At 52.4% G+C, this 24,269-nt stretch overlaps 1 protein-coding gene and 1 pseudogene across 1 annotated transcript in view; both read right to left on the bottom strand.

The window, feature by feature from the left end:
• Nucleotides 1–11,498: 11,498 nt before the first annotated feature.
• Nucleotides 11,499–12,445, bottom strand: LOC111724016 (annotated as a pseudogene).
• Nucleotides 12,446–12,530: 85 nt separating this feature from the next.
• Nucleotides 12,531–24,269, bottom strand: part of CACNG4 (calcium voltage-gated channel auxiliary subunit gamma 4) — a gene marked incomplete at its 5' end in the record, with an annotated part of 53,928 nt that continues 42,189 nt past the window's right edge. Inside the window, 3 exons of the mRNA XM_003786615.3 lie at nt 12,531–13,069; nt 16,345–16,485; nt 21,801–21,884. Of these exons, the coding sequence (XP_003786663.3) occupies nt 12,531–13,069; nt 16,345–16,485; nt 21,801–21,884 (764 nt within the window). The remainder of the gene's footprint in view (nt 13,070–16,344; nt 16,486–21,800; nt 21,885–24,269) is intronic.

The raw sequence follows: 24,269 nt of genomic DNA, 5'->3' as shown, positions 1-24,269 counted from the left end.
GGGACCATCCTAGGAGGGTTCTGCCTGCCCACCAGCCTGCAGGTTGGTTCCAAGGCTCTAGATCAGTGGTTCTCAACCTTCCTAATGCCACAAGCCTTTTTAAAACAGTTCCTGTGGGTCATGACCCACAGGTTGAGAACCGCTGCTCTAGATCCCACATCCATCCTAGGCTCTGCCTTCCCTTCGTTCTTGGTGGCCCTCACTGTGTGCATCTGAGAGGCTGATGCATGGCCAGGGATAGATCCCTGTGCTGGGAAGGGCCTTGAGATATAAATCCTGGCCCCAGGTGACACAGGTGACAGAAGGATTCTACCCACAAGGGGAGGAACATTCAACTGGCCAGCCTTGGAATCACAGAATGTCAATAACAGTACTAGTAACTCATTTTCAGTGCGTGCTTACTACCTACCAGGACCCTGCTAAGCCTTTACATGTCATCACAGTTAAGCTTCATGCCGGTCCATGAGATGAGCACCACTCGTATTCTCATGGAGGCTCAGAGACACAAAGGAACTTGTCCAAAGTCACACAGCAGGAAAATGGTGAAGACAGGTTTCAGAACCCAGAGCCCAAAGTTTTAACTGATGGTTGGAGCTGGGAGGAACCTTAAAAATCTGTTGTGACAGGCAACGAATCTGCAGCCCAGAGAGAAGATGTGACAAGCCAGATTGCATAGTGGACAGCCCCTGAGCTGAGCTGAGGCCTCTCATCTCCAGCCACAGGCTCTGGTCATCACAGTTCATCTGAACTTGCACTCTTCCAAAACCCATCTCCCACCCAGATTATACTCTCTTGAGAGCTTCACTCCCCACCTTCCTCACCTCTATCCCCCTCTCTGTCCCCACCTCTGTGGGCACCTGTCACCACCCCTGCTTCAGCTCAGAGAATGACTGTCTCCAAGTGGGTGGGCCTTCTCCATGGAAGCAGGACAGGGCCACAGGCTCTGGGACCCATCATGCCACCCAAGTGGTCCCAGCTTCAGGACCTAGGCATCTGGGGTCCTCATACCAGGCAAGCAGTAGCTTGGGAGCCAGAAGAAGGTACTGGTGTTTATGATGGAATATCTCACAAGATGCTATTTATTTTGGCATTACAAGTAAACATGGTGTCATTTGGAGAAATAAAAATGTATTTTGGATCACCTGGTGGACACCCAAAGCTCTCCGGTGCTAAGAGGCTCTGGTAGTCTGGGAAAGTACCCTGAATGGGGCACTCTACAACAGCTTTGGTGACATTGTGGCCCATCAAAAAAGCCAAGCCTTGGGTGAGGGGGCAGCAACTGAGCAAAGCTGCTGCACTTCCCCTCAGTGAGGGGCGGTTTGTGCCCCATGCAGGGGTCCCCAGTCCTCCAGCACAGTGAAAGCATTAAAGATCGATGGCCTTTCCTTTGAAGTTCTCTTTGTGTAAATCGAGCTACTCGGCCTGGCAACTGCGGGGACTGCCTGGAAGCCTATTTTCTTTCCCCTGTTTACCAAAGCTCCTTCAAACAGACTGTTTCTGCTTGCAGAGGCCCCCCGCCAGCTGCCTGCCTGGCTCCCCAAGGGCCATGGCATTTGCCGGAAGTCAGGCAGGGTGACAGCCACATCCTCCCCACAGATCCCGCCCTCACTGGGGTGTCAGGAAGGAGGGAAGCTGATGTGGTGGGAACAAACTGGGGGCGAGCCAGCTTAGCCCCTGAGAGCACATCTCAGGAAGCCACTAGCTCCTCTCAGCTGCCCTGTCCTCACCTGTTAACTGAGGGCAATGGACTCGCTGGGGGCCAGTGCAGGATTGGGGTGGATGTGTCTCATCAGCTTAGCCCATGGTGGGTGCTACCAACTGAATTGTGTCCCCCTCAAAACCATAAGTTGACACACTAACCCTCAGTGTGACGGTATTTGGAGGCAGGGCCTTTGGGAGACGATTTGGCAAAGATGAGGTCATGAGGGTGGGGCCCTCGTGGTGGGATTAGTGTCCTTACGATGACAGACCAGAGAGTGGCCCTCTCACGTTTAACAAAGCACAGACACGTCATTCAGCAGAGCAGACAGTGGTGTGAGTGGGAGGTTGGAGAGAGCTCCCTGCAGCCCTGTTCCCCAGGTGTGAGGCTCACCAGCACCCCTGAGATGCTTTCTGCCCTGTTTATGCTGCCCGGTCCCCTCTGGCTCAGGACTCTGCTCTCCCAGCTTCCACCTTCTCTGGCAACTTTTTCTGATTGCCCCGGCTACAGTGGGCAGCTCCCTCCCTGTTCATCCAGGACTCTTCTGAAGCCCCAGTACACACAGGGCAGCCAGGGATCTGGGTGTGGCTAAATTGAGGTGTAGCTTGGGCCTCCACTTGGGCTCTTGCTCCCCAAAGCAGGGGAAGCCACACTTCCTGCCCTTGAAGAGTCTATAAACTATTGAGGTGACCAAGGCTGTCCTGGGACAGGCTACATGGCCTCCTGGGACAGAGCTCACCATGAGTGGAGGTGGGGAGTGAAGCTCCAGGGAGGACCTGGCCCCAGTACAGGTGATGCCTAGGGGCTGTGCCTGCCTCTCTGGAGCCCCTCCGGAAGGCTGTGCCCTCGGGCAGAGTTCTCACAGTGCACCTGTTCACCCCTAGGGGAGGCGAACACACAGGGACAAGTATTTTTTATTTTAAGACTTTCATACATCTTTTAATGTGGATCAGAAGCATCAAAACCATGCTCTGTTAATATTATTTCTTTAGGGCAAAACCAAAATGAAAAGCATCAATTTAAAGAGAAAGATTGGCTAAGCAGGGTAGCTGGTGCCTGTAATCTCAGCACTTTAGGAGGCTGAGGTAGGAGGATCATTTGAGACCAGGAGTTTGAGACCACCCTGGGCAACATAGCAAGATCCTGTCTCTCCAAAATAATATTTTTTAAAATAGCTGAGGTGATGTATATGTACCTCTAGTCCCAGTTTTTGGGAGGCTAAGATAGGAGGATCACTTGAGCCCAGGAGTTTGAGTTTGCAGTGAGCTATAATCATACCACGGCATTCCAGCCGAGTAACAGAATGAGACCCTGTCTTTCAAAAGAAAGAAAAAGAAGTTAAACAACTGTACAGGTGGTACCTAGGATGTGGCAAATCTCATGCCAGCGTACCAGAGTGGCAGATGTTTGGAGCACACAGCTGCTAGCGAAAGTGCACAGACTTTGTGGAAGAGACCGTCGTAGCCTGGAATCCCAGCTTTGTTGTTGACTGAGTGCCTTGTGAGAGATCACCTTTCTGCCCCTGTTTTCTCACCCACTCAGGAGGGAGGATCCTTTCTTCCTTTTGGGGTTATAATGAGAATTAAATGCAACAACATATGCATGCCTATGGGATATATACACAGAGACTTGATGTGCATTACTTTGGGACAAGCCTGTGGAACTTCGCAGGGGCAACTCTTCTGCAGCGTTGGTGCCCGTGGTCTGGACGGCACCAGGAGATATCTTGTCATCGAGTGGACCAGAATGAAAAGATAATGGTGATTATCTCTTAGCTGAGAGAGTAATAGTTTTACAAGCACGTGGAAATCCTTAATGACCATCTTCCTTATTATACTCTGGGAATGATTGTGGAGGGATTTGACAAGGACAGTAGTTCCCAAAGAATGGGTAGTGATGGAGCGGGGGAAGTATTATTCGTGACTTTTATTGTCATTAATTCATTCACCAAACATTTATCAGTCACCTTAGGGCTGTCAACATGAGTAAGACACAGCATCTGTCCTTGAGGGGTTCCCAGTATGGTGGACGAGCTGGACATGAACCATTAATGAGAGGCTGATGATTCCAGCCCACCGTGATAGGGAAGCAGAAGGCATGCTGGGAACACAGCTGTTCAGTAAAGGGTTAACTCAGCAGGCCTGGGTTGTCCAAACCCTACACATTCCAAAGAAAGCACTGGACTTTAACCAGCCCCTGGAAGATAACCTCTATGCCCTTGGAATAGCCTACTTGATAAGAGAGTTTTTGCATAGCTGTGGTTTGGGGCCACACCAGCTAGTTTATGCTAAAAATGTGATTTATGGTGAGGGCCCTGGACCACAGCAGAGACTTTGACCTCTGAGATGACTGAGTGGATACAGAGTAGCTAAGCTGGGTTACATGGGTACTCTGTGCCTATATGACCAACCCCCAATTATAATAAAAAACAAACCTGAACACGAAATCTCACCTCAGAGGAGCTTCTCTGTGGCGATATCTTGTGTGTGCTGTCACACACCACTGCTGGGAGAATTAAGTGTGTTCCACTCCATGAAAGCTCATGCCTGGTCTACTCCCCCACCCTTTCTTGATTTTCATCTATATCCTTTTATCGTAGTAAACTGCAGCTGTGAGTGTTAACAGCTTTTCTGAGTTCTGTGGGTCCTCCTAGTGAACCTTGGGTGGTCTTGGGGACCTCTGATACACAGGGTGGGGAATACTAATGAAAGGGGTGGGTCAGGACATCGGATGGGTGAAGTGAAGGATGACCAGGGGTTAGGATGGAGGATGGCCAGCGGGCAGGAGGCAGGTGGTTCTCAACCTTCCTAATGCTGAGACCCTTTAATATAGTTCCTCATGTTGTGGTGACCCTCCCCAACCATAAAATGATTTTAATTGCTACATCATAACTGTAATTTTGCTACTGTTATGAATCATAATGTAAATATCTGATATGCAGGATGTATTTAGGTGACCCCTCTGAAAGGGTCATTCGACCCCCAAGGGGGTCGTGACCCACAGATTGAGAATTGCTGCCCTTAATCTATCTGGGTCAGCAGCAAAGTGAGCGACCAAAGGGGACAAGATGGAAATAAGTTGGGCATGGACAAAGGCAGAGATGGTGGTGGCCAGAGCAGGTGCAGGTATGATGGGCAGATTCATCTGCAGCCGGTAGACCCTGAGCGATGCAGTGCAGTGAGAGACTGAGTGTGGAAGGCAGGAGCCAATTTCAGACTCGGAGGTCTGGGTGAACAGGGATGCTACTGACAAAGCCGGGACATGCTAGAGAGAAAGACTGAGCTTCAAAGATATGGGTTCAGGTTCACACACCATATTCATTAGATTTAGGCTACATTGGTACCACAAAGCGACCCCAAAGTCAGGGGCTTCATAAGTTAGAAGCCTCCCTTCCAATGATAGTCAGGAGGTCCAGCTGGCAGGGTGATTGTCTATTCAGTCATTCATGGACCTGGGTGCTTTCCATCTTATTGCTCCCTCATGCTCTACCAGGGGTGTCCAACCTTTTTTCTTTTCTGCCACACATTGGAAGAAGTAGAGTTGTATGAGGCCACACATAAAATACACAAACACTAACAAAAATCAGATGAGAAAACAGAAGGTCTGTGCCTGTTACAGCCCTCACATAATCCTCATGCAGCCCACAGGCCACATATTGGACACCCTTGCTAGGGTGTCATTCTCATGTCCAAGGTCAAGGGTGGGCCACTGATGTGGTAGGTTCCAGACCACAAGAAGGGGGAAAGAGTGAGAGTTTAAGTCAAATGATTTCCTTATAAACACTGGACACAGGAGTTCTCCAAAGCACTTGAATTGGCAAGAGCTTCTACCTATGACCATTCCCAAGGGCCTAGAGATTAGCTGGGTGGCCATATCACAGGCTAAAACTCTTCCCATGAAAGAAGGAAAAATAGGTTTTGGGAGAGAAGAGCAGTTTGCAGCAGGCACATTGAGAGGAGGTCTGGAAGTTGGGGAAAGATCTAAGTTAGGAATATGGGCTTAGAGGTCATTATCCTAAGCGAATAGCTATAATTGTGAGAGACAATGATGTCACTTATGGGGAGTGGACAGACACAGGGGAGAGGATTCCAGGAGTCCTGAGGCCTAAGATTTGAGGGACAGAGAATGGAGACAAATTCCCTGAGGAGATGAGAAGGAAAACGCAGGGAAAAAGAGGAAACCAGGAGGGTCACGTCTCGGCAGTCAAGAACAGAGGATGGCCCTAGATGCAAGAGTGGTCAGTTTTGTAGAAAGCTGCAAGTTTAAAAATCTGTTTCAGGTGTGTCAGCCCCAGCCTTTCCCTGGATTCCAAGGCCCCTGGGATCCTTGCTCTCTCTCTCCCCATGTACCTCTTGGGGCTGAGCCTGGGGCTAGCCAGGAATTCAGGCAGGGAGCCTCTCCATAAGAAAGGGCTGCCGTCACCAGGGAGGACCCGGGGGACCAGTGTCTTTGGTTGAGGTGGAGGGAGGCCTCAGTAAAGAGTTTTGGAGATGTGGGGCATTCCAGACAGTGGAAACGGAGGATGAAGGGAGGACTGGAGGGTGAAGAAGGGCCTAGAGCAGCGGTTTTCAACCTGGGGGTCATGATCCACAGGAACTGTATTAAAGGGCCGTGGCATTAGGAAGGTTGAGAACCACTGGCCTAGAGCCAGGCAGGGTACCAGAGACAAGGGGGCAGATTGTAGAAAATGACACAGCAGTGTTTCTGCTCCCACATGTTCCTCTAGACCAATGGTTCTCGACCTTCCTAATGCCGTGGTCCTTTAATACAGTTCCTGTGGGTCACGACCCCCAGGTTGAGAACCACTGCTCTAGACCCTTGGCATTCCCCGTCAAAAGGTGGAGGCTAATTCCTCTCCCCTTGAACCCAAGTGGGCTTTCGCCTGTTCCAACCCTTATGTAGTGAAGTGGAAGTGATACTATGTGACTTCTGAGACACATAGTATCATTCCTGCTCCCTCTCATCCTCTTGACACCTGCCCTTGGGCCCAGCCACCATGCTGTGAGGTAGCTCAGGCCATGTGTAGTCACTCAGGCTGAAAGCGGCAGCCGAGGTCTGTGCCGAGAACCAGCGTCAACCCTCACACGTGTGAGTTAATGGACCTCCAGATGATCCCAGCCCCCGGCCATGGAGGCTGCCAGCTGAGGTCCCTGACCATGCGAAGAAAAACCATCCTGGCCCCATCTCCCCCTCAACAGAGTCAAGAATCCTTGAGCATAGTTGATAGTTGTTTAAGTGTCACCACATTTGGGGATAATCTGTCACACAGCCCTACTGACTGATATACTGGGTGGTGAGTGGAGGGAATTCCATTTTCGGTGGCTGAGGATGATGAAATGTGGGGTGTGGTGAGAAGAAGCGGCCTCAGCCTTCTGAGAGGAACTGGCTTCCAGGCAGGGTTGGAGGAGGGGAGCAAAGGCTGCCACCTCCATAGCCCAGGTACTCAGAGTACATGTGGACAATCTTTTTTTATTTGGTTTGGTTAATTTAATTTTTTGGTGACAGAGTCTCATTCTGTCATCTCAATCAGATTATATTGTCCTCATCACAGCTCACTGCACCCTCAAACCCTTGGGCTCAAGCGATCCTCCTGCCTCAGCCTCCAGAGTAGCTGGGACTGCATACAGGTGCCCCCCACTAATACTTTTTTATATTTATTAATAGGAAGGTGCTATCTTGCTCTTGCTCAGGCTGGTTTTGCACTCCTGAGCTCAAACCTTGGCCTCCCAGAGTGCTGGGAATACAGGCGTGAGCCACTGTGCCTGGCTGAGCCCTGATGAAGTCAGGTCAGAAGTTCCTACTAGACAAACCACCAGATTTTAACTGAAAGCAGCTCAAGCATCCTGGCACCTTGGTCCCATTCAGATGTCACTTAAGATCTTGCCCAGGGGGTGGGGGTGGGGACAAATAAGCTGTGTCTAGCAATGGGACACTGTTTAAATAAGTGGTGGCATCTTGGTTTTACGCAGCCATTAAAAATATGTTTTGGAGGAATATTTAGAGATGCAGGAAGAGTCTCACGATGAAAGCACGGTGGGGAGGCGGGGTATTAAGCCATGCCCCCCTACATTTGAGGGCACTGAAATGTTAACTATGCCGATTTCTTGGGTAGTGGGATTTGGGCTGATACCTTTTTCTTCTTTTACTTTTCTGTATATTTCTGGGTTTTTTTAAGGGTAAATTTTACTAATCTTAGAATTAGGAAAGCACAGGTGTTTTGATTTTAATGTATCTGGCTATTGCAATTCAATTTATAGGTGCTGGGTGTCCCATAGGGGTTGGTGTGTCCCCAGAATCCTTATCAGGGGACAAAGGTCCCTCCAAGCCCCCTCTTGTGCAGCTGTGAGAACAAGGATGTGACTTGGTAGTCCTCTCCAATTGCAGGCTTTTGTTCCTGAGGTGGCACCAGCAGTTTTGGCGAAAGCTGCAAGTTTAAAAATATCTGCATCAGGTGTATTGGCCCCACCTTCCCCTCTGGATTGGAAGGTTCCTGAACAAGCTTTCTTCCCTTTCATCCTTCCTCTATCCCCTCATCTCCAGGGCTAGGCAGCCAGGGGTGCTATACTGGGTATCAATGCAGGGAGCTGAGGCACATGGCTGGTTCTGAGCTCCCTACGGGGAGGCCTGCCCTGCCCCTCCCCCGGGCCTCCTTCTTTTCCGGGCATCTCCTTGGTGCCAGCTCCTATGGTCCCACCACAGGGACCCAGCACAGGACCCTTCCTGGTATAGCTGGGCTCCCAGGGTCCCCAGGAGCTGGTTAGGAGTAGATTCTTGCAGCCTGCATCACCTTCATGGAACCGAAGTAAGGTTAACCTCAGTAAGGTTAGGAATCTGCCTAACCACTTACCAGGGCCTGCCCACCTCTTTTTCTTCTTTTTTTTTCTAAAGGTTTTCTTTTTCTTCTTTTTTTTTGGCCAGGGCTGGATTTGAACCTGTCACCTCTGGCATATGGGGCTGGTGCCCTACTCCTTTGAGCCACAGGTGCTGCCCCTGCCCACCTCTTCTTAACAGTCTGGGGACACTGAGGGTAGAAATGAGTGAGCCCCCCGGAGCAATGTTGGGGGCCTCTTCAGGGCATGGTTGGGTGACAAATTTCTCCCAAAACAAAGTGCAGTGGGCACAGGCACCCCATGGGCATGGCTCTCAGAGCATGTCCTCCAAGGGCCGTTCTAGAACAATCCATCTTGGGACTGAGTGTCGTCTGTCAACAAGCATTTTTGAACACTCACTCTAATGCCTGTCACTGAGCTGGGGTATTCATCAATGCTTCCTTGTTTGTTTTAAAGTTTAGGTCATTCTCCCAGCAGCCCTGGTGGGAGCTGTCACCTTCCTCACCTGATCAAGGAGGGAATGGGGCCCTCAGAGGGGTTGGGTGACCTGCCTAGCATTGCCCCTCTGTGAGCTGAAGTAGAGCTGGGTTTTGATCTCAATCTTCCTGGCCCTGCACCAACTCACTGCAGCTGCTGTGCGGGTGCGGACAGAACAGGACTCCACGGAGGGCCTCTGCCTCCTAGTTCAGCACCTTTTACTAGGGCCAGGGTGGGAAAAGCCTCCATGAGACCAAGGTTCTCTTGAAGTAGACTCAATAGTTGGTGCCCTCTTATTGCAGGAGGAGCTGCAAAGCCTGTGGCTCTCAGGAAAAAATTCAAGGTCATAGTCGTGAAAGACAAGGCAATGCATAATGGAAGCAAAGGTCTCCAGGGCTGCAAAACTGGGAGAGGTCTCTGGTTATCACCCTCCTCAATTCTCTAAGCTTCCAGCTGACGTCCAGCCTGGCAGTTTATAGCAGGTGTTGGCCAGGGCTGTGCAGTGTCAGAAGGGTCACTCTGGTCCCTCTCTCTGTCCCTTATGGCTTTCCTATGGCTGGGGGCTGCGGTGGCTGGCTGCCCTGCCTGGATTTGGGTAACTTGGTCCAGTGATAGGAGGAAGCCCATTTGACCCGTGGCCTGAGCCATGTCCTCTCATCTGTCTTTACCCACCAGGAAGCTCATATTCTAGTGCTAGGGCTCTGCTGCTTCCTAATCATTTCAGAACGGGGGTGGGCAGCAAGGGGGACTGGTTAGTGAGCTCCTCTGGAACACTGCCAGCAACTTAGGGCCTTGAGACTGTGGTTCTGTCCAGCTGGCCTCCCCCTCATGTTCTATGGATGGGCCTGGCTTGCTCAGTTGTCCAGGCACCCACACTGTATGCAGGGAGCCTGTAGGTCTCCCAGCTCACTGGTGACAAGGCACCTTGATGATCTCAATGGCATGACCCAGAAGCTAAAACCAGCCAGGGTACCAGGGAGCCAGTGACCCAGCATAAAGCCAGAAAACCTGGCCTCGGCCAGGCAGAGTCTACTTCCCCCTAGCCCCAGTTTCCCTCTTGGGAGGCCCACAGTGTCCCCAGACTCAGGGACACTGTTTACCTTAAACACCCACAAAGACTTGAGGACAGTTCTTCCCCCGCCTCCCCACATCAAGAAGAGAACGTTTTAAAAATGTTTTTATTTAATTAAAAAAAAGACAGAACTAACAACCCAAAACCAGTAGTAGGTATAGGATTCACGGGTGCTTAACTGCAAAACACACAGGGGCGGAAGGGCATGGGATGAGGGGCAGGAGGCAGGCACAGGCCACCGCTCCTGGGGGTGGGGTCGGGGGGAGAGGCGCCAGGTCTGAGGTGCAGCAGGAGGAAGGGGTGACCCAGACTCCAGGGCCCCAAGACGGGCCGGCTGGGGTGGGGGAGGCTGTGAAGGCCCCAGTGTGGGAGGTGGTTTTGCTCCCTGCTCTTCCTCCTCATCTTCGTCCTCTTCCTTGGTCCCTAGAGTGGGCCTTGCGTGCGTTCTCTGCCTGGGACTGGGTAAGAGGTAGGATTCACTGGAACACAGCTTTCTCTATGGAATTACAGAAACTTCCAGGGCAGTGGGGAAGGGGGAGTGGTATGGAGAGGAAACAAAGGAACAGAGCAGCCAGGCTGCCTTGCCGGTGGAAAGAACAGGACTCTCAGGGCCTTGCGGGCCACGGGGCGGTGGGTGCTGCCTTCCTTCAGCCTGGTAAGGCTGTGTCATAGCGTGGGGTGGTGGTTGGGGACGGGATTGGTCAATGGCAGGGGCAGGCCACAAGCTCTGACGCTTCAGCGCTCACCGCTTGCATGCTTAGACACACCACCACACAAAGCCGACTGCAGCGGGAGCAAAGGGTCTCCAGCAGGCACGGAGGGGCCCTGGCACGCCTCTCATCCCAGCTCACTGGCACACAGGAGCAGTCAGCTGGGGCCGCCACAGGTGGACATGTCCTCTCCTGGGGGCCAAGGAAGGTGGGAAGGACGATGATGTCATTACCAGGCCACATGGACCCCGGTCTGAACTCCTAGGGGCCAAGTCCACCCACGGGCTCCGTGAGCAGGTGGCTGAGGTAAGAATTTGCTCGTCCCTTCTAAGTACGACAGCTACTGCGATCACAGATGACTGTCCCAAGATCTGGTCAAGAAGTCTCAAAAAGTAAGAAATGATTTATCTTTAGAAAGCACGTTTTATATAAAAGAGGGTAAGTTCCATGTTCCAGAGAGTTTTTCTTCCAAACCTGGACACACTTCCATGCTCTTTGCTTATTTCAGGAGGGGAAAAAATGGTCGGAAAAATAGTAAAACACAGAACCCACGTCCTCAGTTTTGAACAAAGTGCTGAGGTTTCCCTCTTTGGGGAGGAAGAAAAGTCCAGCTCGGCCCTTCTATCCAAACTTCCTCCACTGTGTCCCGTTAGGTGGTGGCAGAATAAATTACAATAGTAGGAGTCAGGGGACGTGTTGCTGCTAAATTTTTAGGATGAGGAAAGGAATGTAACTTGCTCTCCCGGTGTCAACTTGCAATAAATCATGATTCATAATCACCTAGCAAATAGATGTTTGTTCCCTAATTTTTTTTTCTTTTTTGGTTGCTTTTGGTCCTTGGGTCTTCCTTTCTTGCAATGTAGCCAAACGCTAAGTCAGGGGTCTGTTCCTCCTCTCCCCTGGGACTCCCACCACTCAGGGGACAGGACTGCTCCTCAGGTCAGTGGGGAAGGACACACAGCCTTTCTTTGACTTGTGGGATCTTCCAGACTCCCAAGTCTGGTCAGTGTGTCTCACCTGCCTGTGCTGAGTGAAGAGGAAACTTCCAGAAGCAGACAGGAGAGCCAGCAGCAGCCCCCAGTCTTTACTTCAGATTCTTCCATAGTCCTGTGGGGAGCAGCCCCAGGACAGCACAGAGGCTGAAGCACCAGTTGGCTGCAGAACTTTCTCCTCCAAAGAACTGTTTTCAACAACAGGCCGCTGCCAGAGTGCCAGAGAGAAGGTGAGACGGAGGGGATGGGGGTGAGCTGCAGTGTCCTCATTTCGGGCTCGAAGACACAGGATCTTCCGGTTCAAAAGCAGCTGACAAGAGTCCAGATGCCCCCTGTGCCTGGCAAAGCCTTCCTGTGGCCGGGTGCCCAGGCAGGGCAGGAAAGCCCTGAAATCCTGTTCTTCTGGCAGAATTTGTTTCCAAGAGGAGATAATGGCTCAATTTTGTTTTCCCGAGTTGGTCAAGGGCAGGCAGCCTCCGGAAAGCTCTTGGGCCTCCTGGGAGAATTTGGAAACCCCAGGGCATCGGATTCCCCCCTTTGGGGGATAAAGTCAGCCTCCAGCTTCTGCCGCAGCCTGAGTCCAGTCTCCTGGTGCTTCCTTTGCCCGAGGCCAGCCCGTGATGCCTTCTGGGGACCAGGGAGGGCTGTGTTTGGCTGGAGTTCATGGTCCGTCCATCCATCTCCCACGCCCTCCTGCGAGACACAAAGAGCCGTTCTGGGGAGAGGCCGGAGCTTCAGGCAGGGCCGGCCTCACACGGGGGTCGTCCTGCGGTTGAGCATGCTGACATGGAAGCTCTCCTTCAGGTCCTGCGGGAAGAAGTCGTGCACCTGCAGGAAGCCGGCCTCCTGGTCAGGGCTATAGCTGGCGGCGGTGGTCACCTTCAGGGGCTCCCTGGACAGCGTGTACATGGACAGCTCGCCCATGGGGATGGCCCCCGTGATCTTCAGGCCCACGGGGGAGGCGTCCCTGGATGGCGAGGCCTCGGTGGACCTGGAGCTGGACCTCGAGCGCCGTCGCCGGTACCGGTAGCTTGGCATCCTGGCGTAGGGGGAAGAGGAAGAAGCCTTAAGGAACTCCCGTTTGGTCTTAAACCTCAACTCTTTATTTTTCTCAATGTAAATGTTTACAGCCAGGACGCCCACGGTCTCAGCCACGATAAAGGACAGGGCTCCAAAGTAAAAAGACCAGCCGTAGTTGTAATGGTTCTTTTTGTCTTCGTCTCGCTTGTCACTTGGGTCGCCTGTGTTGCTGGAAATGTAGACGATGATTCCTATGATGTTACTGAGGCCTGAAAGGGAAGCAGGGAGAAGGGCCAGGGAGGGCGAGGGGCCGAGGTTAGATCCACGCTGGACTGATGGGCCAGGGAGCAGGCAGCCGTTCCCCTATTCTGTCGGCTAATTGTTCTTTTAAGTAATTAATTTTGAAATGATCATGCAACACAGACTCTTAGCCATCCAGTTCCCCTCTGGAAGGCAGCCACTGTTATCTTCTTTTTTACATCCTTTCAAGGAGAATCTCTGTCTAGCACAAACGCACACACACACACAAACACATACCCTATGCTTGCCTTTGCTCAATCTCCTTGGATTTTTTACCTACTAGTACATCAGGCGGTCCGGGGTGGTGGCTCACGCCTGTAATCCTAGCACTCTGGAGGCTGAGGCAGAAGGATTGCTTGAGCTCAAGAGTTTGAAACCAACCTGAGCAAGAGTGAAACCTTCCTAAAAATAGAAAAACTCGCCTGATGTCATGGCGGGTGTCTGTAGTCCTAGTACTCAAGAGACTGGCAGGAGGATCACTGGAGCCCAGGAGTTTGAGGTTGCTATGAGTTATGACACCATGGCACTCTACCCAGGGTGACAGAGTGAGACTCTGTCGCAAAACAAAAGTCGCACATCAGGGAGATGGTTCCATATCATTGCATGAAGAGCTGTCCTGTCTTTCTAATTAATGCATAGGTCCCCTCCATGTGGACATCTAACCAGGCCTCTGCTGGGGGCTGTTCAGGTGGCTTCCCGCCCTCTGCTATGATGTTGCCTTGAACATCTTTGTGGCCCTAGCATTGCATGCACGCAAGAATACAACTGTGGGATGTGGTTCCTGAAGTGAAACTCCTGGGTCATGGGGTATGTACATTGAAAAAGCTAAAATATACATTTATTTATTTATTTTTATTATTATTTTTTGAGATGGAGTCTCACTATCTTGCCCTGGGTAGAGTGCTGTGGTATCACAGCTCACAGCAACCTCAAACTCTTGGGCTTAAGTGATTCTCTTGCCTCAGCTTCCCAAGTAGTTGGAACAGGAGCCTGACACTGGGCTATTTTTTTGTTGCAGTTGCCATTGCTGTTTGGCAGGCCCAAGCTGGGTTTGAACCCAGGGTTTGAACTCACCAGTGCAGATGTGGTGCTGAGCAAAAAAAAAAAAAAAAAAAACCTAAAATACACTTTCATTTTTGAATAATTTTTGATTTACCCCCAAATTGCAAAGAAAGCCCAGGAGTCATTGCAGGACCGGCCCTATGAGACTTACTCTGTTGTAGGTCTAACAGAGCCTCAGACCAAAAGGCATGGGCAACAATGACACCCAAATGACATCCAAATTCCTCCCCTTGGAACCAACAAGACGAGGGCAGGACTAGAGCCTGACTACCAGAATTCTTTCAGAAGTGAGGGGTCTGCTGGCCCAGAAGAGCTGGTGTTAAAATCTACTTCAATATCCCTTACCAAACAGTTCAATTTTCAGCCCACCAATCAGACCCAGCCACACCAACATTCCTAAATCCTCTCCTTTGCCCTCCCAGTCACAAACTTGCCCCGCAATTGGGGAGACAGACTTGAGCCCACCTCCCATCATATCCTCGCTGGCTGGCCTTGCAGTGAAGCATTTCTTGCAAGCATTTCTATGTGGTCAGGCCCACAGCTGTGGCTTCTGGGCACATCAGGAAGTGAGCCCATTTGCTCATGACACAGCCCCTTTGCTTCTCACCTGGTTCCCCTCAAGTTTTTTTGTTTGTTTGTTTGTTTGCGACAGTCTTAAGCTGTCACCCTGGGTAGAGTGCCATCATAGCTCACAGCAACCTCCAACTCTTAGTCTTAAGAGATCCTCTTGCCTCAGGTTTTTTTTGTTTGTTTGTTTGTTTTGTATTTTTAGTAGAGACAGGGTCTTGCTCTGGCTCAGGCTGGTCTTGAACCTGTGAGCTCAAGTAATCCACTGGCCTCAGCCTCCCAGAGCGCTAGGATTACAGGCCTAAGCCACTGTCCCCGCCCCAGCTCCCTTCATGTTAGCATCTCATGTTACCATGGAACAATTGTCACCATGAAGACACGGATCTGGTACCTTACCACTAACCTGGACTTTACCGGGTTTCCTTTTTCTGACCTTTCACAGCCCTCAGACACACACACACCAAACTCCTTACACAGACACCCGGCCCCAGATACACACATGCGCATACACACACACCCTGCACACATGTCTATTTATGGCACTGGAAGGAAATAGCAGCTGACAGGTGTGGAAGGAAATGCACAAGAACTGGGGCCCAGAGCCTGGCTCCACCACCCCGGCCGGAGAGCTGGCCAGTCCCCTGACTGCATTGGCACTTAGTTCCCGGATGTACACAGAAGGGCGTCCTCTCCCTCCCCAGGCAAAACCTGAGGAACACGAGGTGGGGGTGGGGTGTCCCTGAGGACCTGTGTCACCCTGGGCCAGGCCTGCCCCATCCTCAGCAGAGAGGGGTCGGGCACCACAACCACTGCTCTGACCATGACCAGCCCTGTGGGCACAAATGGACCCCCCCCCGTGCAGATTCCATGATGACACTCCTGGGCTGGAGAGTCTGGCGTAAGATAAAAAGATGCTCTGAGCGTGGAAGGCTGTGAGGACAGTGCAGAGAACTGTGAGGACAGTGCAGAACGTGGGAAAGCATCTTGGCTCTGTAACACTGCTCACACTTCATTTCCAGGATGAGGCCTAAGAAATCAGCAGCTCCTGTCTTTCCTCATGGGGACCCTACTGTGCCTTTCTCTGACCTGCCCGGTGCCACTCACCCATCAGGAGTTAGCAAGGAGCTCTGCCTGCAGGTGACAGCAGAAGACCCCCAAATACCCCAGGAACTCAGGCTGGAAAACCCGGGTCCCTTGTGGGACTGGCCATGAGCTTTGAACCAGCTGCAAGACACGCCTCAGCCTCTACTGAGGCTCAGAGGAGTGGGTAGTGTTAAACCCTCTGGACCTGCTGTGCAGATGGCATGTCATTGTCACCCATAATCTCTGGCGGTTTTTCTCTGTCCCTCTTTCTGAAGGCAGTGTGGCTCTGTTGCTCCCCCTCCCTTAACCAGGAGGGTCTGAGCAGTCAGGATGGAAGGGGCTGCCAGGATCTCTCTGAGCAGTGGTCATTCACGCCCACTCTGCACCCTTGCCCTGTCTTTACCTGCCAACTCCTTTGGGTCTTGGCTTTGCATGTTACAGCTGCCTCTTCCCAGGAGGCATGGTCCCTAGCAGTGGGGACCACAGTGTCCCCAGCTCCTGCCGCACCTAGGCAGCCCAGGCGGGCACTCACCTGCAGCCACAAAGAGGATGCCGGCACTGAGGACGATGTTGTTCTTGCGGCTGTAGATCCTGCCGGCACCGATGCACAGCCCTCCGAGTAGCAGCAGGATGGTGCTGAGGATGGGGAAGACGCTGGAGGCTCGCACGATGCCTGGGCCGGGAGGGGACAGCAGAGAGGGCAGTGAGACCTCCTGGGCAAGCGTCTCCCAGGAGCACTGAACTCGAGGCCCTTGGGAGCACTGGGCCAGATACAAGTGAGGGCTGAAGGCCTGCTGCCGACCTTCCTGATGCCAGGTGGCCCAGAGTCACATCTGCCGACGTCTCAATGAACCTCTCCCCAGATAGAAGCACTAGGGGGTCACAGTGATAGCCATGAAAACACTGCACTACGTGGCCTTCCCATGACACCTGACTGCCCACCAAGCCCTTTCATGGACATGGTCTCCATGAAGCCTCCAGCAGGCTGGGAAGCAGCATCCCTGGGAGGTGGCTCTCAGAGGTGTCAGTGGCTGAGGGCACACACTGTGGCCATGGGTGAGTCTGCATGTGGGCCCTACTCCCAACACCCTGCTGTGTGGCCTTGGTCAAGTCTCTTCCTGCTCTAAAACTCAGTTTTCCACCTGAGGCTCATTGTAGCACCAGTGTCCTGTGCTAGGTTGTGTCTGTATTAGGTGCTCAGTACAGGACCTGGCCATAGTAGGCACTTCCTAAGTGACATTTTACCTTTATCATTCCCCCTGACAACGAGGGCGTGGAAGTTCACAGCTTATCTGAGGTCATGGGGAAGGAGGTGGCTGGGCAGAATGGGAGGGTTGTAGATTATGATGTCCAACAGACCAGCTGAACTTTAGTCCTCTCTTTTGTAACCTGGGGACAGTAGTAATACCTCCCCATAGGGGACTAAATTGTACCTCCCCAAATATGTCCATATCCTAACCCCTATACCTGTGAATAAGATCATATTTGGAAAAAGGGTCTTTGCTGATGTGCTTATGTCAAGAATCTTAAGATAGGCTTGTCCTGTATGAATAAGGTGGGTCCTGAACCCAATGACAAGTGTCCTTTTAAGAGGAAAAGACACAGGCAGCAGAGGAGACCCTGAGGGGAAAAGTCGTGTGAAGACGGAGGAGGCTGGAGTGATGCTGCCACAAGCCAGGGAGAGCTGGCAGCCACCAGAGCTGGAGGCAGCAAGGAGGGCCCTCCCCTAGGGCCTTCAGAGGGAAAAGGCTCTGAGAATCAACACTGTGACTTTGGACTTTTGGCCTCCACACTGTGACAGCAAACTCCTGTTGTTATCAGCCACCCAGGTTGTGTTCACTTTTCACAGCAGTGCTGGGAAGTGAAACACACCCCTCAGAAGGTCACTGTGGGAAAACAGGAAGCACACCGTGGGGATCCCACCCCTCCACACTTAGTGTCTGGAGTGGGTGTGCGTCAGGCCGGGGAGGAGGCACAAGGATGAGCCCCAGGCTTAGGCTCCCCCTGCACCTGCTGTCTCTCAGCCTAGTGGCAATCTGGCTGCCTGGGCCCTTTATGGCCCCAGCAGGGGACAGTGAGCAGGGGAAGACTGGCAGGCACCGCCCTCCTGAGCCAGCTGAGCTGGTTTCAGGCCTTTCGGCCTCTGAAGGCAGGGTTTGTCTCCTTCTCTGTGAACACACCAATGTGTGGCCTGCTTCACAGAGAGTGGATTGTCTGGGGGTGTTAAATGAAGTTCTTCTCTCTCGCACCTCTTCCTCCCCGGGTCCTCGCTTTGCCTCTGGCAGCAGCAGACACTGGGAAGAGGTTTCTTGTGTGCTTCTGAAACGCCTCTGAGCTGCCCTCATTCTGCTGACGATTAGAGGGGCCAGAGAGAAGGGAGACTAGTTTCTCTAAGATCACGAGAGGCCTGGCCAGGCTCAGAGCCATCCATCTGCCCATGTAAGTCACGGAAGCACCTGTCCCTTGCCACACAGACTTATTCCTGAGCTCTAGATGTGCAGAGGCAGCTGGATGTGCTGTGGACAGTGGTCCAGGTTGGGCACAGAGCAGGTGGCTGAGGGACGAGAGAGGCTGAAGTCCAGCCCATTCCCCACTGGCCACATTAAGCCCTGGTGATAGGATCTTTGTCCAGTTGGAGACCCATAATTCCTCCAAACTCACCCTCAGGCACACTGTGGACTCCTGGCAGCCCTGATACCAGCAGTTCATAGCTTAGCATAGAAATTATCCACTAACTGGAACCGTGAAATCTGGAAAGGGGCACCAGAGCCAGATGGGGAGGAGAAGCAGGGCCTGCGGGAGAGACGGCAGGCAGGATGTGGGGTGTGGCCCCTCAAACCCTGGGCTGTGAGCCTGCAAACCATTGCAAGAACTTGCAGGCCTTCAGGAAGCCCTGTGACGAAGAATGCATGCCTGGATTCTCTGGAAGGCTACAAAATATGGGGCTGGCAGCGGACTTGTCTCCTGAATTGTCAAATGCTGGGAATCAGTAGCGCAGCCTTGGACCTGCCCAGGCTGGTGCTCCACACCTGCACAGCTGAGCCGCCACCAGAACAGGCTATCCTGTGGGCAGCCCCATGGTGGAACCTTCTGTTACCTTCTCTAGAACACCTGTTCTCTGCCAAAATATCAACACTGTGAGGGCAGAGGTCTGCTTTGCTGATGTAGCCCATGTGTCTAATGCTGTGCCTGACACATTGTAGGCCCATGGGAACTTGTTCAATGAATAAATAAATGAATTGTTGTGAATTCTCACCTCTTGCACATGTCAGCCCCCAGAGACCCCTCTCCTGTGCTTCTACATAGCTTTGGTTTTGTGTTTTTTTTTGCTTCTATGTATCTTTGGCATCCACAGTCTGGACAGAGAGAGATCAGAAGTTGGAATGCCAAGAATCTGAGTGGCCTGGGAAACACAAGCCAGGTGCTCAGGGTGACTATGACCATGACCTTTTCCACCCTTGGCTCTAAGTTCACAGGCACCTGCATTCTGCAGGTAAAGAGCCATCAGAGACATGTGTAGAGCTCAGTTTTAGGGCCAAACATCCCTATCTCTGCAGCCCCAGAGTGGAAACACACTTCCATCTCTCCATCTGGGAAGTCAGCTCTCCCCCCACAGCCCCCCAGCTCCACCAGAAGCTGGAGACCATGGGCCAGGAGGCATCAACCCATCTATTCTGTGGGCATCTCTGGACTTGTTAATGAACCTGGCTGTTCTCCCCACAGCAGACACTTAAGGAAACATGTCCTTTCCAAATGAGCTTTAATTGCTGTTGTGCCGTCACCATCACTCTATTTGGGAAAATCACTTTGCAGATCTCCCAGGACTGTGCCCTCCCCGAGGACCTCCAGACCTCCCTCCACCCTTCTCCATCCTGCCCTGGACCCCAGGGGACTGGGTGTGTCATCTGAATCCTCCACCGTCAGTGAGGGAGTGTTCCCCTGGCTCACTTGCTGCCAGACTACAGATGAAGAGGCGGTATTTCTTCACGATGGCCACAGCCCCGCCAGGCGGCCCCATCCTTACGTCCCCTCCTGCAGGTTCCCACAGATGCCTCCCTCCCTGTGCAGGCGGGGCAGTGTAAGGGCTCCTCCTGGCTTTCCCTCAACCCTGCCCACACCTGTTCAAATGGTCCTCCATTCATTTCCCTGTTTGAGCATAATGTCTGCTTCCTGCTGGGAACCCCGGAAGCAAATGGGCTGACCTCTGGGCTGATGTGTCTTTGGCGGGGGGTGATATGTCTTGAGGCCAATCCAGAAAGAGATCCCAAAGCTCTAGGGCCATGAGTGGGACAGGGATGGACAAGTAAGGAACAGCCAGTGCCAATGCCCTTAACCTCTGGCCAGTTCCCATGGGAGATGGAGAGGGAGCAGTTTTTTTCCCCAGCACCTCCTTCCTCAGAATCCCAGAAGCATCACAAGAACTTGGAGGCCTTCAGGAAGCCCTGTGACAAAGATCACAACCCTGGCTTCTCTGGAAGGCTATAGGATGCACGGCTGGCAGGTGACTTCCTTCCTGAATTATCAAAGGATGGGCATGTTCAGCACAGCCTTGGGCCTTCCCGGGCTGGCACTCCACCCCTGCACAGCAGAGCCACCAGAGAAACAGGCTCTCTCATGTCAGCCCCACCACAGGGCTGGGCTGGGCAAAGAACAGCAAATTCTCAGTTAGGGTTGATTTCCAATTGAGCTAACCCAGCTGGGCTTAGTGCCAAGGACCCCTGGAGATGGCTGGGCAGGCCATGTACTACACAACTTGAAGGGTATCATTCATACCTTTATGTCTACGCAAGGGACATCCTGTGAGCTGTGCAGTGTGCAACCCATGTAACTATCTGTGATGGCCCTGTGGGAATCTCGTTTGCTTGGTTCAGTATGGGCCCATAGTAAGCAGAACCAGAGGACAGGCAGGAGGAGGAGGGGAAGGTGGGGGTGGGGAGGGATGGGAGGCAGAGCTCTGGTCAAATTATTTCAGGCCTGGCCAGAGCAGCCTGACACTGCCCCAGGCTCCATGGGAACTGCACGCTGTTCTGTTTCACTAGATGACTCAGAATCAAAATCCTTTCTCTTAGAAAAAAGCGATCCATGAGCAGGTGCAGAGTGAACTGTGTTCCCTCTGAGGGCGCTGGTATCGATTCTCCATAAATAAGGCTGGGCCCCAGCCCCAGAGGTGCCGCTGGGAGCAGCTCTTCCTGTGTCTTGGCTAATGTGAAAGGGGGAAATGACTTCCAAATGGTGCCGTTTTTCTCATTTCCAGGCTCCTGCTCAGTGATGGCGCTTTCCTTCCTCCCAGAGAGGTATTCACAGGCCCAGGGCTGAGATCTGGATTTAGGGTGTGGGCTGTGGTGTTCTTTAGAGTTCAGGATGTGTTGTGACTTTCAGCTCTCATCTGGGGCCCCCACCCAACCACAAGACCCAGGCAGGAGAAGGGGGCAGGGAGTGTCATGAAAGACTGAGGCTCAAATATCAGAGGACACCCCTGCACTCTCCTCCGCTCCTCCCCCAGGCATCTCAACACCCCATGAAGCTGTCTTGGTGTACGAATTTATCTGATTTTCAGGACTAGGGTGCTGGGGAGTGTGGAGGGGCAAGGTGGCCAGGCCCAGCCCTAGCAGGGCAATGTGCTGGGGTGCCACACCCCTCCGGGGTGCCTATACCTTCAGCCAATGAGCAACTCTGAAGCAAGCCTTGCCCAGCAGCCCCAGGAGGGGGAAAGCAATGCCCAGCATCCTCTCTGCTCTGTGAGGGTCTCCCCAGGCAAGGGCCCTTCAGCCAAGTAACCCCTCTGGGATGCCCAGTGTTCCAGGTAGTGTTGAACCAAGCTCCCTTCTCCTGGTCTCTGAACTCACCTCTTCTGAATCCCAGAATGACTACAGCACCCTGAGAAAAGCACCCTCTTCATGTTCTAAAAATCCACCTTTCCTCCAGCCACCTATCCACCACCCTTTCCCCACACACGTGAAAGGGGAGCCAGGGCTTCCTGACACTCACGGAGGAGATATTCCGAGCTGTCGTGGTCATAATCATTGTCCTCAGGGAAGTGATTGATCCGGAAGCAGTGCCCTTTGTAGATCCCTGGAGGGAACCAGAGGAAAAGGACATTGTAAATGTACGGCGGGTTCTCTTCTCCATTCACTCCCGTTAAGCTGTGTGGGCCTGGGAACAGAGAGAGAAGAGGCCACCTCCAGGGTCCCGGGGCTGGTGGGGGCACGAGAGAGATACAGACTGAGATGTCCCCCAGAGGTGACCATATTGCTTACGGTCCAAGTCCAGACACCTGGGAGAGTAAAGGGTCACACTATGATAACTGACAAGGAGCTAGCTAAGCAGTCCTGCCCTGAGCAAGCAGCAGGTGGGATCTCCTACCAAGGGGACTCTCGTCTCCATCATGAAACAACAAAGAATTTGTGTGCTAGGTTGGGGCTCAGGGGGCCTTCTAGGCAGAGGAGTGAGGCATGCAAGGGTCCAGGGTCAGAGTCTTTCTCTCTCTCAAACCAGCGTTACAGTGAATGCCTCTTAAGGTACACAGCCGGTGCAGGTTCCAGGCTCCCGACTCAGCGCGATTGAAGGAAGAGAAGAGGGAGTGAGAGAAACTTCTGGAAGGGCTGAGACCATCTCCTTCCTGTTTTTCTCTTCTCCACTCTGAGAAGTGGCCTTCCTAGGATGGCAGGCAGAACCCCCTGGGTAGTTTAGTAACTGTAGGAGGACAAGTCAGACCTCCCTTCCAGAATCTTCCATTCAGCTCTCCACTCCTGTGCTTCTCTCAGTCTGAGATGTCCAGCACAGAACTGGATGGCAGTGGAAAGCGGGTGGTCACAGGCTGTCTCTGTCACACCCCGTCTGCCAGCCACACTCCACATGGCCGGCTCAGCCTTCTGTCTTGGGTGGCCTATACTGGGACAGTTTCCAACTGGGGCCAATTCTTTTCCTGCAGTGGTCCCCAAGCACCCCTGATCTTGGTTGGTCAGGAGCACAGTCTTGGCAGCAGGGTCTGTGGCAGACACACACCATCTCTCCCAGCTTCTAGCCAGGAGAGATCCCTAGTGAGCCAGGAGCAGGTGCTCTGCCACCTGGTCACCAAATTGTTGGTTACTAGATGGCCGTCCCTGAGCACGCCCCTCTTCTGGGCTCCCTCAGGTGCTGGGGTGCTCAGTAGTAACCCAGACTCTTCAATGCACCTGGGCCTCAAGGGCCAGCAGTGGGTGGGCTGGGCCCAGTCAGGGATGGTGACGAGACAGAGTGAGGGCCTCGGAGGTGATGCCTAGAGTGGGACATGCTTTGACAGCGTCCTCTGTGTGGGATCTAACCTGAACAACAGAGTTAACTCCTCAGTTTCCCCATCTGCAGAATGGGCATAACCACAGCCCTTATCTCCTGGAGATCTTAGGAGCTAACAGTCGACAGTCACTTCAGGTGCTTATTGGCCCTAAGTGGTGGCTCAGGGGAGATTTGCTTCTATTGGACGCAGAAATCACCCATCCTCTGCTCTTTCGTGAGCAGCTGAATTGGGGGAGGACGACGAGGGTTTGTGAGCAAGAGGAAAGAGCACCACCAGGACAGACAGGCGGGCATCAGGGGTGGGGGACATAGAGGCCAGCATGGCCAGCCACACCTCCCTCACTTCTGGCTTCCACACCCCAAATGTCTGTGGACCAGGAATAAGTATTTCCCCAGATAGGGCGGGCTAGGTGGATCTCTCCCACACTCCTTCTGCTCCCTTCACACACTTTATTTATTTGTTTGTTTGGCTACTTCATGGGTCTAAACAAAATGACCAAGTCAACTTGTTGGGACAAGTCGAACAAGAGATTAAAAAAGAAAAAGTAGATAATCTCTCCGTTCAGATTTGTTCTTCAGTGGAAGACCCTTCAGTTGCTACGTAACTTCCCAGATCTTTTTATACACACACACACACCTGTAAGTGAGGTCCCCTCATCTTTAAAAATATTCTGCTTTTCTTGAGAGAACTGCAGTTATAAGAGATAATACTGGAACCATCCAAGCACCGTCTATACCCAGTTCCCCCCAATAGAAACATCTTGCAAAATTATAGTCCAATAATCCAACCAGGGACAGTGCCTTTGATAGGTCAAGTGAGAACGTTCACATCCCCACCAGGGTCCCTCCTGAGAGCCTTTCATAGCCCTGTCCACCTCCCTCCTCCTCATTCCCTCCTTGACCCAAGGCAGCTGTAAAGATGTTCTCCATTTCAGTAGTTTTGTCATTCCAAGAATGTCATACAAATGGAATCATACAGCATGTAACCTTTGGGGACTGACTGTTTTCGCCTGGCATAACTCTCTCGAGATTCGCCCAAGCTGTTGTGTGCATCCATCACTTGTTCTGCCTTATTGCTGGGCAGCGTCCCCTGGCACGAGTGTCCCCTTGTTTATTCACTCATTCACCCCCGATTGAGTTACCAACATGCCTGCAGAGGAGAAGGGCATGAGTTATCTTTGG

This window comes from Otolemur garnettii, unplaced genomic scaffold (assembly GCF_000181295.1).
Source record: "Otolemur garnettii isolate 467f Iridium unplaced genomic scaffold, OtoGar3 scaffold00018, whole genome shotgun sequence".
Lineage (NCBI taxonomy): Eukaryota > Metazoa > Chordata > Mammalia > Primates > Galagidae > Otolemur > Otolemur garnettii.
Note: the sequence above shows the minus strand (reverse complement) of the source record. Positions and strands in the feature narration are given on the sequence as shown.